Source organism: Pseudonaja textilis, unplaced genomic scaffold, assembly GCF_049901715.1.
Source record: "Pseudonaja textilis isolate UNSWEBS1 unplaced genomic scaffold, rPseTex1.2 PTEXSCF27, whole genome shotgun sequence".
Lineage (NCBI taxonomy): Eukaryota > Metazoa > Chordata > Lepidosauria > Squamata > Elapidae > Pseudonaja > Pseudonaja textilis.
The window spans coordinates 199,446-215,310 of NW_028262878.1; the positions used below are offsets into that span (position 1 = coordinate 199,446).

Consider the following 15,865-nt stretch of genomic DNA (forward strand, 5'->3'; position numbering starts at 1 on the left):
TTGCAGGTATTTATATGAATGGTATTTTCTATTAAGCTGTGGGAAAATACCTGAAAAAACCTAAATACCAAACATATAAATCCATCCATCCATCCATCCATGTATATATATGTATATTCCTGTTACCTAACCAAGCACACCATTTTTCCCAGACCGTATAGTATCCTTTTTCTTGTACATATGTATATATAATTAAAATGGATGGAAAGCACATGTACACCGATACCGAAAAGTTGCCAAGAATGAAAAGGGTGTTATAAAAGGAGGAAAATTGTTTTATAAAAATAATATTTAAAAAAGAGAGAGAGAGAGAACTTATGGAAGTGAGGATGCCCAGAAACCTTGTAGGTCAATAAACCAGCATGAACTTGTGCGGAAATGAATAAGCTTACAATGGACTTGCAAAGAGATGGAAGAAAAAAAAGAATATTAGACGGTCTGGTAAAAATGGTATCTTTGGTTAGATAAGAGGAATAAAAGACAATGCTAAATGTAAATGATGTATATAGGTGTGTATATATGTGTGTCTCTGTGTGTGTATACATATACATATACATATATATATATATAAACACAATACAGAAGCCGGATGATGGCAGATGAGATTCTGCCAAGACGTTGCTACAACTTTAAAAGCACAACTACAATGACGTGGGAAAATACACAAACAAAGCTGAATACCATACATGTAAGTACCCGCAAAAACTTAAGAAAAAACACACACACACACATATATATATATGTATGTATGTATGTAAATAAATATGGAAACTTCGATGCCACAACTTATTATGAAAATTGTAAACACAATTTGTTTTTCAAATTGTAAAATTTAATAAAATTTATGTGTTTATGTGTGTATATATATATGTTTTTGTGTGTGTGTATATATATGTATGTATGTATGTATGTATGTATGTAAATGAATACGGAAACGTCAATGCCACAACTTACTATGAAAATTGTACATACGATTTGTTTTTCAAATTGTAAAATTCAATAAAATTCATGTGTATATGTGTATATATATGTTTGTGTGTGCGTATGTATGTATGTATGTATGTAAATCAATATGGAAACGTTGATGCCACAACTTACTATTAAAATTGTAAACATGATTTATTTTTCAAATTGTAAAATTTAATAAAATTTATGTATATATGTGTATATATAAATGTTTGTGTGTGTGTATATATATATATATATGTATGTATCTATGTATGTATGTAAATAAACACGGAAACTTCGATGCCACAACTTACTATGAAAATTGTAAATACGATTTGTTTTTCAAATTGTAAAATTCAATAAAATTTATGTGTATATGTGTGTGTATATATATGTATATGTTTGTATGTGTATATATATTATGTATGTATGTATATAGATGAATATGGAAAAGTCAATGCCACAACTTACTATGAAAATTGTGAACACGATTTGTTTTTCAAATTGTAAAATTCAATAAAATTTATGTGTATACGTGTATACATATATATGTTTGTGTGTGTGCATATATATATGGATGGGTGGATGGATGTAAATGAATACAGAAACGTCGATGCCACAACTTACTTACTGTGAAAATTGTAAATAGGACTTGTTTTTCAAATTGTAAAATTCAATAACATTTATGGGTATATGTGTATAGATATATGTATGACATTCAGCTTTGCTCGAGTATTTTCCCACGTCATTGTAGTTGTGCTTTTAAAGTTGTAGCGACGTTTCGGCAGAATCTCATCTGCCATCATCCGGCTTCTGTGTTGGGTTATTTTTGTGTGTCAGGGTTGGCAGGATTAAAAAGAACCCCGTCCCAAAGCTTGGTTGGCTTATTTTTTATTTTATTTTTTTGGGGGGGGTAGGTTATCTCTGAGCCCAGAGGCTGGAAAGATGCCCAGGCCAGGCCATTACAGAGACCCCCCTCCCCGCCAGCCTGCTGCCCCTCACGCCCCTGGCCTAAATGGCTCTTTGGGCCTGGAGGAAGGAAGGAAAGAGAGAGAGAGGGAGAGAGAGAGAGAAAGAAAAAGAGAAAGAAAGGGAAAAGGAGAGAGAGGGGGGTCTGATTAGAGGAGGAGGAAGAAAAGAGAGAGAAAGAGAGGGGGGAGGGAGAGAGAAAGGGAGAGAAAGAAAGACAGAAAGATCTGTTAGTGGAAAGAGGAAGGAAAGAGAGAAAGAGAGAAAGATGTGATTAGTGGAAGAGGAAGGAAAGAGGGAGAGAAAGAGAAACAAAGGGAGAGCAAGAAAGAGAAAGGTTTGATTAGTGGAAGAGAAAGGAAAGAGTGAGAGAGGGAGAGAAAGAAAGAGGGAGAGAAAGAAAGACAGAAAGATGTGATTAGTGGAAGAGGGAGGAAAGAGAAAGAAAGAAAGATGTGATTAGTGGAAGTGGAAGGAAAGAGAGAGAGGGGGGGGGGAGGGAGGAGAGAGGGAGGGAGAGAGAAAAAGGAGAGAAAGAAAGATCTGATTAGTGAAAGAGGAAGGAAAGAGAGGGAGAAAGATGTGATTAGTGGAAGAGGAAGGAAAGAGAGGGAGGAGAGAGGGAGGGAGAGAGAAAAAGAGGGAGAGAAAGAAAGGTCCGATTAGTGGAAGAGGAAGGAAAGAGAGGGAGGAGAGAGGGAGAGAAAGAGAGGAGTGCCCTCCCCTCCTCTCCCCCAAATTCTGGCCTGGGGATCCCGCCAAGGGCTTCCCAAGCAGGAAGGCTTGCAACGGAGCAGGAATTGGGGAGGGAGGGGGGACGGTCCTACTCGCTGCCTCCTCCTCCTCCTCCTCCTCCATCTGCCAAAACTCCCCCTCCTTTTGGAGAGGGCCAGGAAGGCAAGGCTGGTGTGTGTGGGTGTGTGTGGGTGTGTTTGTGTGGGTGTGTGTCCTGCCCCCTTCCCTCCCCCCCTCCGCCGTTTTCCTCCCCCTCCCCGCGCCCACCCACCTCAAGGCCCATGCGCCTGGGCAGAGCCCCCCCAATCCTCCACGACCTGGAGAGGAGAGAGAGAGAGAGAGACTGCAGGATCTCCCACCCACACACCCACCCCTCCCCACCCCGCTCCCCATGGATCCCTTTAGGATCCCCTCCGCAGGATCCCTCCAGCGCTCTGCCACGGGGCAGCTGTTCCCGAGCTGGAGGAGTAGGAGGAGGAGGAGGAAGAAGAAGAAGAGGAGGAAGAGGAGGAGGAGAAGAAGACGAGAAGAAGAAGACAAAGAGCAGGAGGAGGAAGAGGAGCAGGAGGAGGAAGAAGAAGCGGAGGAGGAAGAAGAAGACGAGAAGAAGAAGACAAAGCAGGAGGAGGAAGAGGAGCAGGAGGAGGAAGAAGAAGAGGAGGAGGAAGAAGAAGACGAGAAGAAGAAGACAAAGAGCAGGAGGAGGAAGAGGAGCAGGAGGAAGAAGAAGAGGAAGAAGAGGAGGAGGAGGAAGAAGAAGACGAAGACGAGAAGCAGGAGGAAGAAAAGGAGGAGCAGGAGGAGGAGGAGAAGAGGAGGAGGAGGAGGAAGAAGAGGAAGAGGAGGAGGAGGAGGAAGAAGAAGACAAGAAGAAGACAAAGCAGGAGGAGGAAGAAGAAGAGGAGGAGGAGAAGAAGACGAGAAGAAGAAGACAAAGAGCAGGAGGAGGAAGAAGAAGAGCAGGAGGAAGAAGAGGAGGAGGAGGAAGAAGACGAGAAGAAGAAGACAAAGAGCAGGAGGAGGAAGAGGAGCAGGAGGAGGAAGAAGAAGAGGAGGAAGAAGAGGAGGAGGAGGAAGAAGAAGACGAAGACGAGAAGCAGGAGGAAGAAAAGGAGGAGCAGGAGGAGGAGGAGGAGAAGAGGAGGAGGAAGAAGAGGAGGAGGAGGAAGAAGAGGAGGAGGAGGAAGAAGAAGAAGACGAAGACGAGAAGCAGGAGGAAGAAAAGGAGGAGCAGAGGAGGAGGAGGAGAGGAGGAGGAGGAGTGAAGAAGAAGAAGAGGAGGAAGAGGAGGAGGAAGAAGAAGAATGCAGAAGAAGAAGACAAAGGGTGGGAGGAGGAAGAGGAGCAGGAGAGGAAGAAGAAGAGGGAGGAGGAGGAGAAGAAGACGAAGATAGAAGAAGAGCAAAGAGGAAGAGGAGATTGAGATTGAGAAGAAGAGAAAGAAGGAGAGAAGAAGACAAAAGAAAGACAAAGAGCAGAGAGGAAGAATTAGAAAGAAAGAAAGAAAGAAAGATAACAAAGAAAGAAAGAGAAAGAAAGAAAAAAGAAAGATTAGATGGAGAAATACTGTAGATTAGATAGACAGATGGATTGATAGATATAGAGAAAGAAGGAAAGAAAGAAAGAAAGAAAAGATTAGATGGAGAAATACTGTAGATTAGATAGACAGATGGATTGATAGATACAGAGAAAGAAAGAAAGAAGGAGTGGGGAGATTAGATTGAGAGAGAAACACTGTAGATTAGATGGATGGATTGGTATAGAGATGTTGTAGAAAGAAAGAAAAGAAAAGGAAAGAAAGACAGAAAGAAAGAGATTAGATGGAGAAATACTGTAGATTAGATAGACAGATGGATTGATAGATACAGAGAAAGAAAGAAAGAAAGAAAGAAAGTGGGGAGATTAGATTGAGAGAGAAACACTGTAGATTAGATGGATGGATTGGTATAGAGATGTTGTAGAAAGAAAGAAAAGAAAAGGAAAGAATGAAAGAAAGACAGAAAGATTAGATGGAGAAATACTGTAGATTAGATAGACAGATGGATTGATAGATACAGAGAAAGAAAGAAAGAAAGAAAGAAAGAAAGAAAGAAAGAAAGAAAGAAAGAAAGAAAGAAAGAAAGAAATTAGATAAATACTGTAGATTAGATAGTTGGATTGATATAGAGAAAGAAAAAGAAAGACAGAAAGAGATTAGATGGAGAAATACTGTAGATTAGATAGATAGACAGATGGATTGATACAAAGAAAGAAAGAAAGAAAAGAAAGAAAGAGATTATATAGAGAAATACTGTAGATTAGATAGACAGACAGATGGATTGATAGATACAGAGAAAGAGAATGAAAGAAAGAAAGATAAAATAAATTAGATAGCGTAGATTATAGACAGATGGATTGATAGAAACAGATGCTGTAGATAGAAAGAAAGAAAGAAAGAAAGAAAGAGATTAGATTGAGAAATACTGTAGATTAGACAGATAGACGGATGGGTTGATAGATATAGAGATACTGTAGATAGATACAAAAAGAGAGAGCCTTACTAAGAGATAGATCAGATTGATACAGAGATACTGTAGAATTAGAGAGTGATAAATATAGAGATGCTATAGAGAGAAATTAGATATAGAGATACTGTAGATAGATAGATTGATATTGATATACTGTAGAGAGAGAGTTGATAGATATTGTTCCACTGTAATAGCTTATTATATATATATATCTTATAGGTAGATGATTGATATATATTCCTTTATAGATATTCTTCCATTGTAATACCTTATTATATAGATGATATATATTCCTTTATTTGTTATTGTTCCACTGTAATCTTATTTTATACATACATACATAGATGATTGATAGATGGATAGATATTCCTTTATATATATTGTTCCACTGTAAGATCTTACTATATACATCTCATATAGATAGATGATTGATACATATTCCTTTATATATATTCTTCCATTGTAATACCTTATTATATATATCTCATATATAGATAGATATAGATGATTGATATTCCTTTATATATTATTTTTCCACTGTAATCTTATTTTATACATACATACATACATACATACGTACATACATAGATGATTGATAGATGGATAGATATTCCTTTATATATATTGTTCCACTGTAAGATCTTACTATATACATCTCATATAGATAGATGATTGATACATATTCCTTTATATATATTCTTCCATTGTAATATCTTATTATATATATCTCATATATAGATAGATATAGATGATTGATATTCCTTTGTATATATTGTTCCACTGTAATATCTTATTATATATATATCTCATATAGGTAGATGATTGATATATATTCCTTTATATTCTTCCATTGTAATACCTTATTATATAAATCCCATATAGAGATAGATATAGATGATATATATTCCTTTATATATATTGTTCCACTGTAATATTATATATATATCTCATATAGATAGATGATTGATATATATTTCTTTATATTGTTCCATTGTAATTCCTTTATATATATTGTCCCACTGTAATATCTCATATATATATATACATATATATATATATATATATATATATATATATATGTTTTCTGAGGTTCTCGTGGTATTTATATGTAGATCTTTGGTTGTTCGGTTTTCGCGCAGAAGATTGAGTAGTCAGGCACGCTCAGATGATCTCATTCATCACCAGCTTCTGTCTCCAGCTCAGAGTAATGGGATTGCAGCTGCTTCCTCCTAAAAGGAGGAAGCAGCTGCAATCTCCACATTTGAGAAGCACAGAGCTGGAGACAGAAGCCTGAAGATGATGAAATGAGACTTCATCGAAACGTTGCCTCAGATACTTCAAATCTACGCGGAGAAAACCCAACAACTAAAGATCTACATATATATATATATATATATATATGAATGATTGATAGATATATGTTCCTTTTATATATATTGCTCCACTGTAATATCTTATTACATATATCATAGATAGATATAGATAGATAGATAGATGATTGATATATGGCCTTTTCTAATCCCTTCTCATATCCTTTTCTTGAATAACAACCCGAGCAGCTGTTTACCCCGAGTCAAGACGGTTCGCGGAAAAATAATAATAATAATACACCAGCTCGGCTGTCGACTCCGTCCTTGGGGAATTGACTTGGAGCCTCCAAGGGGTAATTTTCTAGCTTTTTTTGCGGACGGGTGGTTGGAAGGAAATCCGGCGGCGGGAGCGGGGGGGGAGCACAACGCCAACGGCATCTCTGCCCACCCTTAGCCTGGCCTTCTCGGACAAAACGGGAGCGGATGTGAAAAGCGTTGCACCATTTGCACCACCACGCCCGTCGCTATTTTTTTTCCCTTCGTCGAGGCTCATCCCTCAACACCTTTAATTACCTTTTTTTTTAAAAAAAAGCCATTGTAACTCCAAACGGTTGCTGTCGGTAGAGCCTCGAGGCGCACGGCTCTTCCCGGTCCCCGTGAAACGGCCGCGAAGCTTTCCGACAGGTGTTGGGAAAGCTATAAATACGATAGTAAGAAATCCCTCCGAAATTTCCTCTCGAAAAAAGGCAGGTATCACCATCCCAAAGATGGCCCCCATTTATTGACAAGCATTTCTTTATTGACAAGCATTCCACTGAGCGACGATAATTATTTTATCAGACATTTGAATCAGACATGGTTTCATATTTCCTCAAATTATTTCTGCTTCTAATATCACCATACTATCTTATGTACTTTTGCAGAATCCCTTTTTCCGGTAAGTTTTCACCCATTCTCTCTCAATAGGCTGGGTGAAACCAGGTTTAATAGCGGTCACTGAGAGAAGGATCTTGGAGTCTTAGTGCAGGGGTCCCCAACCACCGGGCCCCAGACCGGTCTCAGTCCGTGGGTCATTTTGTATCGGGCCGCCTCCTTGGCTTGGGCGCCGCCATCTTGTTTCGACGGCGCTTGAGAATGGGCTTCCGGGTGAGCTTGTTGGTCGTCGGTTGGATGGAAAGCGGCGTTTGGTTGCCGAAGGAATCCTCGCGCCTTAGTTTTTGTCGAAGACAGGGAGGGGGGCGGCGGCTTCGAACGAAGAGCCGTCCCGATGGCGGTGGAGTCTCGCGTTCCTCAGGAGGAGATGAAGAAAGAGTCCCGAAAAGCCCATCGACCGCGAGAAGGTACAAAGGAGGAGTTGAAGGTGGCGCGGGAAGCGGGACGGCTGGCTGGCCGGTCGCCGGCTCGCCTTGCCTTGCAGTCGTGGGTGCTGGTGCCGGTACCGGTCCGTGGTACAAAAAAGGTCGGGGGCCACTGTCTTAGTGGACAACGAGCCAAAGATGAGACAACGGTGTGTAGCGGCTGCCCCCAAAAATCCAAAATTGCATTAACAGAGGGATATAATCCAGACCAAGGGAGGTACTGATACCGCTGTGTAAAGCCCTAGTAAGGCCACACCTAAGAGTCCTGCATCCAGTTTTGGTCCCCAGACTATATAAAAAAAGATGTTGAGATTCTAGAGTGCCGAGAAGAGCAACCGGGATGATGAGGGGACCGGAGACTCAAACCTACGACGAACGGTTGCAGGAACCGGGCCTGAGCGACTCAAGAGAAGGACCAGGGGAGACGGGAGAGCAGCCTTCCAATATTTGAGGGACTGCTCCAGAGAGGAGGAAGGGGGTGGGGTCAAGCGATTTTTCCAAAGCCAACAACGGCCAGACGAGGAATTATGGATGGAAACTGATCCAAGGAGAGATTCAACCTAGAAATTATAAAGGAGGAACTTTCTGACCGATCGAAAAAAATCGACCCACAGAAGAGAAATTTATGCCTTCAGAAGTTGTGGGAACTTCCATCCGTCCGGGAAGCGTTCGAGAAGAGACTGGACTGCCCTCTTGTTAGAAACAGTGTAGGGTAAGGGAGGGGGTTGGACTAGATGACCGACAAGGTCCCTTCCGACTCAGTTCATCTTGTTCGACCGCATCAGCCATCTTTCCCAGCTGCGCCGCTTGCGGCACTCGGACATCCTGGAGTTTCGGCATCATCCTGGCTTTCTCCCCTTTCGTTTCCGGCGTTCCTTGCCACAGAAAATCTTGGGATCTTTCCCAAGGAATTCCCTCTGTACTCGGGCTTCTTCTTTTACTCGGTCCATCCACCCTCCTTGAATGGATCCACCCTGCAACGGATCCTCTTCGATCTATTGGTTTCCCCGGCTCGTTTTCGCCTTCGAAGGGCCATTCTCGTCCGGCTGCGGAGTTGCGATATCCTCTTGTCGGACACCTGCCTTGCCGGCCCATTCTTTTCTTTTGCGGCGGAAAACCTTTCCGGAAGGTCTCTGAGGTAGCTCCGGAATCGATCGGGAACGCCATTATCGGCTGCAGAGGCCTTCCGGAAAGCGTTGCCGGCCAAAGAAGAAGTTCCTGAAAGACCTCTGACAGCGAAAAGGAGGCCGGGCTGTGTATGCGTGTGTGAGATGTGCAAATGAGGTTAGTCAGTGGAAGACTTCCCCTGAAAATAAGACCTAGTGCCTTTTTTTGGTGGGGAGATATATATATGATAGATAGATAGATAGATAGATATAGATATATAGATAGAGATTTAGATATAGCTAGAGTAAGAAACTGGAGTTTCTTGACAGAACATATGTTTGAGGATGTAACATGTAAGATTCAATTCCATCTATCTATATCGAGGGTCTTCAAACTTGGCAAGTTTAAACTAGTGACTTCAACTCCTAGAATTCCTAAGCTAACATGACTGGAGGAGGAATTCTGGGAGTTGAAGTCCACTAAGCTGTCAAGTTTGAAGACCCTGATCTCTCTCTCTCTCTCTCTCTCTCTCTCTCTCTCTCTCTCTCTCTCTCTCTCTCTATCTATCTATCTATCTAATATATATATATAAGACCGGGTCTTATTTTGGGGGAAACACGGGTAGGGCTTCAATGGACATGTGTTTCTGCCACCGTTTCGGCTTATCGGTCGTTCCCTTTTCGCGTCTTCGTTTCCTGAAGGAAGCCATCTTAATTTCCACCGCTTCCCGGATGCCGCTGGAGAAAAGACGGTGGCGGGCCCGGACCTTCTCCGAACGGGGCGGAATCTCACCACATCTCCCCTTCCGGAACAATCTCCAGGCCCCAAAGAAGAGATTTCTCTCTCCCTTGATGAGAAGGAGCGAAGGAGAAATGTCGTAACGGCGAAAACAATCGGCCACCGGCCACTGTGGAGGAGGCTCCATCCCTGGAGGCTTTCAAGAACGGGGACATTGATTTGTTTCGAAGTCTTATGTTTGAGCAGGGAGGGCGAACCTTTTCGGGACCGAGCGCCCAAACCGATATGCGCATGCATGAGTGCGCCTTTGCTCATGCCGGAGCGCCAGAAACATGAAGACCAGCGAGCTGGTGCATGCAGGCCTGGTTTGTTTTTGACTATTTTGGTGGCCATTTTCCGCCTTTGGCGGCCATTTTTAACCTTTGGCGGCCATTTTCAGCCTGCTTTTTTGAAAGTGTTTTTCGGGTTGCTTCGGTCATTTTGGGGCTGTTTTCAGGGCATTTTCAGATGGAAATGTCCCCCTAAATGGCCTGTTTTGAACCATTTTTCAGGTTGGCCATTTTGGGGCTGTTTTCAGGGCATTTTCAGATGGAAATGCCCCCAAATGGCCTGTTTTGAACAATTTTTTCAGGTTGGCCATTTTTGGGGCTGTTTTCAGGGGCATTGAAAACAGCCCCCAAATGGCCTGTTTTTAACCATTTTTCAGGTTGGCCATTTTGTGGGCTGTTTTCAGGGCATTTTCAGACTGAAAATGGCCCCCAAACGGCCTGTTTTGAACCATTTTTTCAGGTTGGCCATTTTGGGGCTGTTTTCAGGGCATTTTCAGACTGAAAATGGTCCCCAAATGGCCTGTTTTAACCATTTTTCAGGTTGGCCATTTTGGGGCTGTTTTCAGGGCATTTTCAGACTGAAAATGCCCCCCCAAATGGCCTGTTTTTAACCATTTTTCAGGTTGGCCATTTTGAGGGCTGTTTTCAGGGTATTTTCAGACTGAAAATGGCCCCCCAAATGGCCTGTTTTTAACCATTTTTTCAGGTTGGCCATTTTGGGGCTGTTTTTCAGGGCGTTTTGGGGGGCTGTTTTCAGGTTCATTTTTCGGGCTATTTTCTGGATATTGTTCAGGCCATTTTTTCAGTCTGAAAATGGCTCAAAGAATGGCCTGTTTTTAAACCATTTTTGGGGTTGTCATTGGCCATTTTTCAGGGGCATTTGGGGGCATTTTCTAGGCCTTAAGCCTTGCCCTTCGCAACGCCAAGGAGGCCGTCGCGCGCGAGTGACGCCGGAAGCGCCTTAAGCCTCGGCTTTCGCAGCGCCAAAGGAGGCCGTCGCTCCCGAATGACGCTGACCCGGAGGCGCGTCGGCCTCTCCAAGGGCCCGGCGGCGGGTCGCGGGCGAGTGACGCAAGCCCGGAAGCGCCTTAAGCCTTCGCCCTTGGCAGCGCCAGGAGGTCGTCGCGCACGAGTGACGCTGACCCGGAAGCGCCTTTTCTCTTCCGAGCGCCCAGCCGGGCCGTCGCGCGCGAGTGACGCCAGCCCGGAAGCGCGTCGGCGTCTCCAAGGGCCCGGCGGCGGGTCGCGGGCGAGTGATGCTACCCGGAAGCGCCTTAAGCCTTGCCCTTCGAAGCCCCAAGGAGGTCGTCGCGCCCGAATGACGCCGAACCGGAAGCGCCTTAAGCCCTTAGCGCCCTTCCGAGCGCCCAGCCTGGCTGTCGCGCGCGAGTGACGCCGACCCAGAGGCGCGTTTTCCCTTCCGTGCGCCAAGCCGGGCCGTCGCGCCCGAATGACGCCAACCCTGAAGCGCCTTAGGCCTTGCCCTTTGCAGCGCCAAGGAGGCCGTCGCGCCCGAATGACGCCTCCTGGAAGCGCCTTAGGCCGTCGCGCCCTTCCGAGCGCTCAGCCGGGCCGTCGCGCCCTAATGACGCAGCCCCGGAAGCGCCTTAGACATTATCGCCCTTCAGTGCGCAAAGCCGGGCCGTCGCGCGCGAGTGACGCCGACCCGGAAACATGTCGCCTTTCCCTGCGCCAAGTTGTCGCGCGCGAGTGACGTAACCCGGACGCGCCTTAAGCGTCGCCTTCGCAGCGCGAAAGGAGGCCGTCGCGCCCGAGTGACGTCAACCCGAAAGCGCCTTAAGCCTCGTCCTTCGCAGCGCCAAAGGCGGCCGTCGCGCGCGAGTGACGCCAACCCGGAAGCGCGTCGTTCTCTTCCCCCAGTTCCAGCGGCCTCTCCAAGTTCCCGGCGTCGCGTCGCGGGACAGTGACGCCATCGCGCCGCGACCCCGGAAGCGGGGCCCCAAGATGGCGCTGGTCGAAGGCATCGGGGACGAGGTGACGGCGCTGGCGGCGCTGGTGGCGGCGCTGGGCCTGCTGGGCCTGGCCTGGTTCTCCACGCGGACCGGGGAGCGCGGGGAGGCCGCCCTCCCGGAGGGGAGCCCCACCCGACGGGAGGCCCAGCCCCGCCCGGACCGGCGGCAAGAGGCGGAGGAGGAGGAAGAAGAAGAGGAAGGAGAGGGAGGGAGGAGGAGGAAGGCCCGGCGGGCTCCCCTTCGTGCTCCGGCTCAAGTTCCTCAACGAGACGGAGCAGCTGGCCCGGGTGCGGCCCAGGGACACGGTGGGCGCCCTCAAGAGGTCAGGAGGGGAGGGGAGGGGTTTAAGAGGGAGGAGGGAGGGGCAGAGAGAGGAGGGGGTCTCTAGGGGGAGGGAGGGGGGTGAGATGGGGAGGAGGAGAGGGAGGAGGAGGGGAGGGGGCAGATGGGGTGAGAGGTGAGGGGGAGGAGGGGGCCTGGGGTGAGGAAGAAGAGGGGAATGGGGGCCTCTTCCTCCTCCCTCCTCCAACTCCTCCTCTTCCTCTTCTTCCTCCTCCTCCCTCCTCCTCTCTTCCTCCTCCTCCTCCTCCTCCTCCTCTTCCTCCTCCTCTTCCTTTTGTTCCTCCTCTTCCTCCTTTCCTTCTCCTCTTCCTCCTTCTCTCCTCCTCTTTTTCCTCTCGTCCTCTTCCTCCTCCTCCTTTCCTTCTCCTCTTCCTCCTCTCCTCCCCCTCCTCCTCTTCCTCCTCCCTCCTCCAACTCCTCCTCTTCCTCTTCTTCCTCCTCCTCCCCCTCCTCCTCTCTTCTTCCTCCTCCTCCTCCCCTCCTCCTCTTCCTCCTCCTCTTCCTTTTGTTCCTCCTCTTCCTCCTTTCCTTCTCCTCTTCCTCCTTCTCTCCTCCTCTTTTTCCTCTCGTCCTCTTCCTCCTCCTCCTTTCCTTCTCCTCTTCCTCCTCTCCTCCCCTCCTCCTCTTCCTCCTCTCTCCCTCCTCCAACTCCTCCTCTTCCTTTTCTTCCTCCTCCTTTCCTCTTCCTCCACTTCCTCCTCCTCTTCTCCTCTTCTTCCTCTCCTCCTTTCCTTCTCCTCTTCCTCCCCCTCCTCCTCTTCCTCCTCCTCTTCTCCTCCAACTCCTCCTCTTCCTTTTGTTCCTCCTCTTCCTCCTTTCCTTCTCCTCTTCCTCCTTCTCTCCTCCTCTTTTTCCTCTCCTCCTCTTCCTCCTCCTCCTTTCCTTCTCTTCCTCCTCTCCTCACCTCCTCCTCCCCCTCCTCTTCCTCCTCTCTCCCTCCTCCAACTCCTCCTCTTCCTTTTGTTCCTCCTCTTCCTCTTCCTCCTTTCCTTCTCCTCTTCCTCCTTCTCTCTTCCTCTTCCTCCTCCCTCCTCCAACTCCTCCTCTTCCTTTTCTTCCTCCTCCTTTTCCTCCTCCTCTTCCTCCTTCTCTCCTCCTCTTCCTCCTCCAACTCCTCCTCTTCCTTTTCTTCCTCCTCCTCTTCCCCTCTTCTTCCTCTCCTCCTTTCCTTCTCCTCTTCCTCCCCTCCTCCTCCCCTCCTCCTCTCCTCCTCCTCCCCCTCCTCCTCTTCCTCCTCTCTTCCTCCTCCAACTCCTCCTCTTCCTTTTCCTCCTCCTCCTCCTCCTCCTCCTCCTTTGTTCCTCCTCTTCCTCCTTTCCTTCTCCTCTTCCTCCTTCTCTCCTCCTCTTCCTCCTCCCTCCTCCAACTCCTCCTCTTCCTTTTCTTCCTCCTCCTTTTCCTCCTCCTCTTCCTCCTCCTCTTCTCCTCTTCTTCCTCTCCTCCTTTCCTTCTCCTCTTCCTCCCCTCCTCCTCCCCTCCTCCTCTCCTTCTCCCCCCTCCTCCTCTCTTCCTCCTCCAACTCCTACTCTTCCTTTTCCTCCTCCTCCTCCTCCTCCTCCTCCTCCTCCTCCTCCTCCTCCTCCTTTGTTCCTCCTCTTCCTCCTTTCCTTCTCCTCTTCCTCCTTCTCTCCTCCTCTTCCTCCCTCCTCCAACTCCTCGTCTTCCTTTTCTTCCTCCTCCCCCCTCCTCCTCTCCTCCTCCTCCCCCTCCTCCTCTTCCTCCTCTCTTCCTCCTCCAACTCCTCCTCTTCCTCCCCTCCTCCCCCCCTCCTCCTCCTCCTCCCAGGCTCTGCTTCCCCGGCCAGGAGCACCTGGTCCGCCTCATCTACCAGGGCCAGCTCCTCCGCGACGACGGGCAAACCTTGGCCGCCCTCCACCTGGCCCCCAACAGCGTCCTCCACTGCCACCTCACCCCGCGACGACCGACCGCCTCCGCCGGCGACCCGGCCTCCGTCGCCGCCGCAGGATCCCGCTCCCAAGGCGAGGCCTCCCGCCCCGCCCCGCTCAACGTCGGCACCTTGATGATGCCCCTCCTGCTCCTCCTACTGGCCGCCCTCTGGTACGTCCAGCTCCAACACCGCCACGTCTTCACCGCTACGGCCACCACCTGCCTTACCGGCTTGACCGTCCTCTTCAGCTGCCTGGCCTTTGCCGTTTACCGGAGATGACCGCCGGACGGCGCGGTGGGACTCCGTCGGAGAGAGAGACAGAGACAGAGAGAGAGAGAGAGAGAGAGAGAGAGAGAAGAAACGCCGGGACGATCTCCACTTTGCCGGGGTGAGACTGAAACCCTGGAGAGGGAGGGGAGGTTTGGGGTTGGGCTGGATGACCTCCCGGCCTCCCTTTCCCCCACTCCGCCCTTTGACTCTCTCCTCAGTCGATGGGGGGATTTTGTTTGTCTTTCTTTTTGCGTATTCGAGCTGTTTGAAAGGAAGAAACGATCTCCGAAAAGGAGGGAGGGGAATCCAAGGACGGATCTCCACTTATGACAGGTCTCTACTTATGACAGGTCTCCACTTATGACAGGTCTCCGAAAAGGAGGGAGGGGAATCCAAGCACGGCTCTCCACTTATGACAGGTCTCCACTTATGACAGGTCTCCACTTATGACAGGTCTCCGGAGGGGAGGGAGGGGAATCCAAGCACGGCTCTCCACTTACGACGGGCCGTTCCTCAGCCTTGTGGAGGACCGTTGGGGGAGGGGTGATTGGCGACCGTCACAAGGGCCTTGGGAGGTGGGGCTCACCAGCCTGGTGACTGTGGGGGTAGGTTCACTTAATGACGGGAGCAAAGAAGGAATGTCGCTAAATGGGGCTCAGCTCCTTTCAGAAAGAGGAATGTTGGGATCAATCCCTTCCTTTGTCTCCGTTCCTCTGATGGACTGGCAATTGAAAAATGACGGGAGACGCAGGAAGACGCCTGAGCAACTGCCAGCCCCGAGAGCCCTCGAGTAGCAGTATTTATTAAGAAAATACAAATACAAAATCAAAACAATGACTTCAACATTAGCTCAGCAACATTATCTAGCTAGGCCTCAGCGAAGGTGATAAAGTTCCCGTGAGAAAGCAGGGCACCAAAGGTCTCATGGGAATGGCTCAGATAGGTACTGTGAACTCCCACACACATTCCTGGCCTCTGAGCTTTGCAGATAACAGGATCAAACTCTCATCATAAAGACACTACTGCCCTCATGAGGAGCGTTTGTGATACCCCCAGATCTTACAAAGCTGTACAAGAACTTGCAGAATATGATGGATATATTACCACATTCCCTCCTTTTTATTTATTCAAAGATAGGGGTGTTTCAGTGGCAAAATACACAGTTCCTCGCAAACTTGGTTTCGGTACACTTAAGGCTGAGGCACACATTTGAAATAGATTAGGAATACATTGAATACAGCAACATAACATAATAAGTGTAATAACAATTATTACAACTAATTGAAGCAATAAACGAACCATGAGCTGTCAGGAAGCCAATCCCATAGCAAAGCCCAAAGTGACTTATTGAAGCCATCTTTTCCTGCTTCTCGTGTTCAGCTATGCGGTCT

The 15,865-nt window shown here is 47.6% G+C and overlaps 1 protein-coding gene and 1 long non-coding RNA gene across 2 annotated transcripts; both read left to right on the top strand.

Annotated features, from left to right (window-relative positions):
• Nucleotides 1–4,197: 4,197 nt before the first annotated feature.
• LOC148123653 (uncharacterized) lies at nucleotides 4,198–4,925 on the top strand. The gene is made up of 2 exons (XR_015740606.1): nucleotides 4,198–4,358; nucleotides 4,427–4,925. It is a non-coding gene; the product is annotated as an uncharacterized LOC148123653 (long non-coding RNA).
• A 6,960-nt stretch (nucleotides 4,926–11,885) lies between these two features.
• Nucleotides 11,886–14,933, top strand: TMUB1 (transmembrane and ubiquitin like domain containing 1). Its single transcript, XM_087919133.1, is given in 3 exon segments — nucleotides 11,886–12,082; nucleotides 12,084–12,296; nucleotides 14,102–14,933. Coding segments are annotated over 3 exon segments (711 nt in total). The 5' UTR covers nucleotides 11,886–11,966; the 3' UTR covers nucleotides 14,484–14,933.
• Nucleotides 14,934–15,865: the final 932 nt, after the last annotated feature.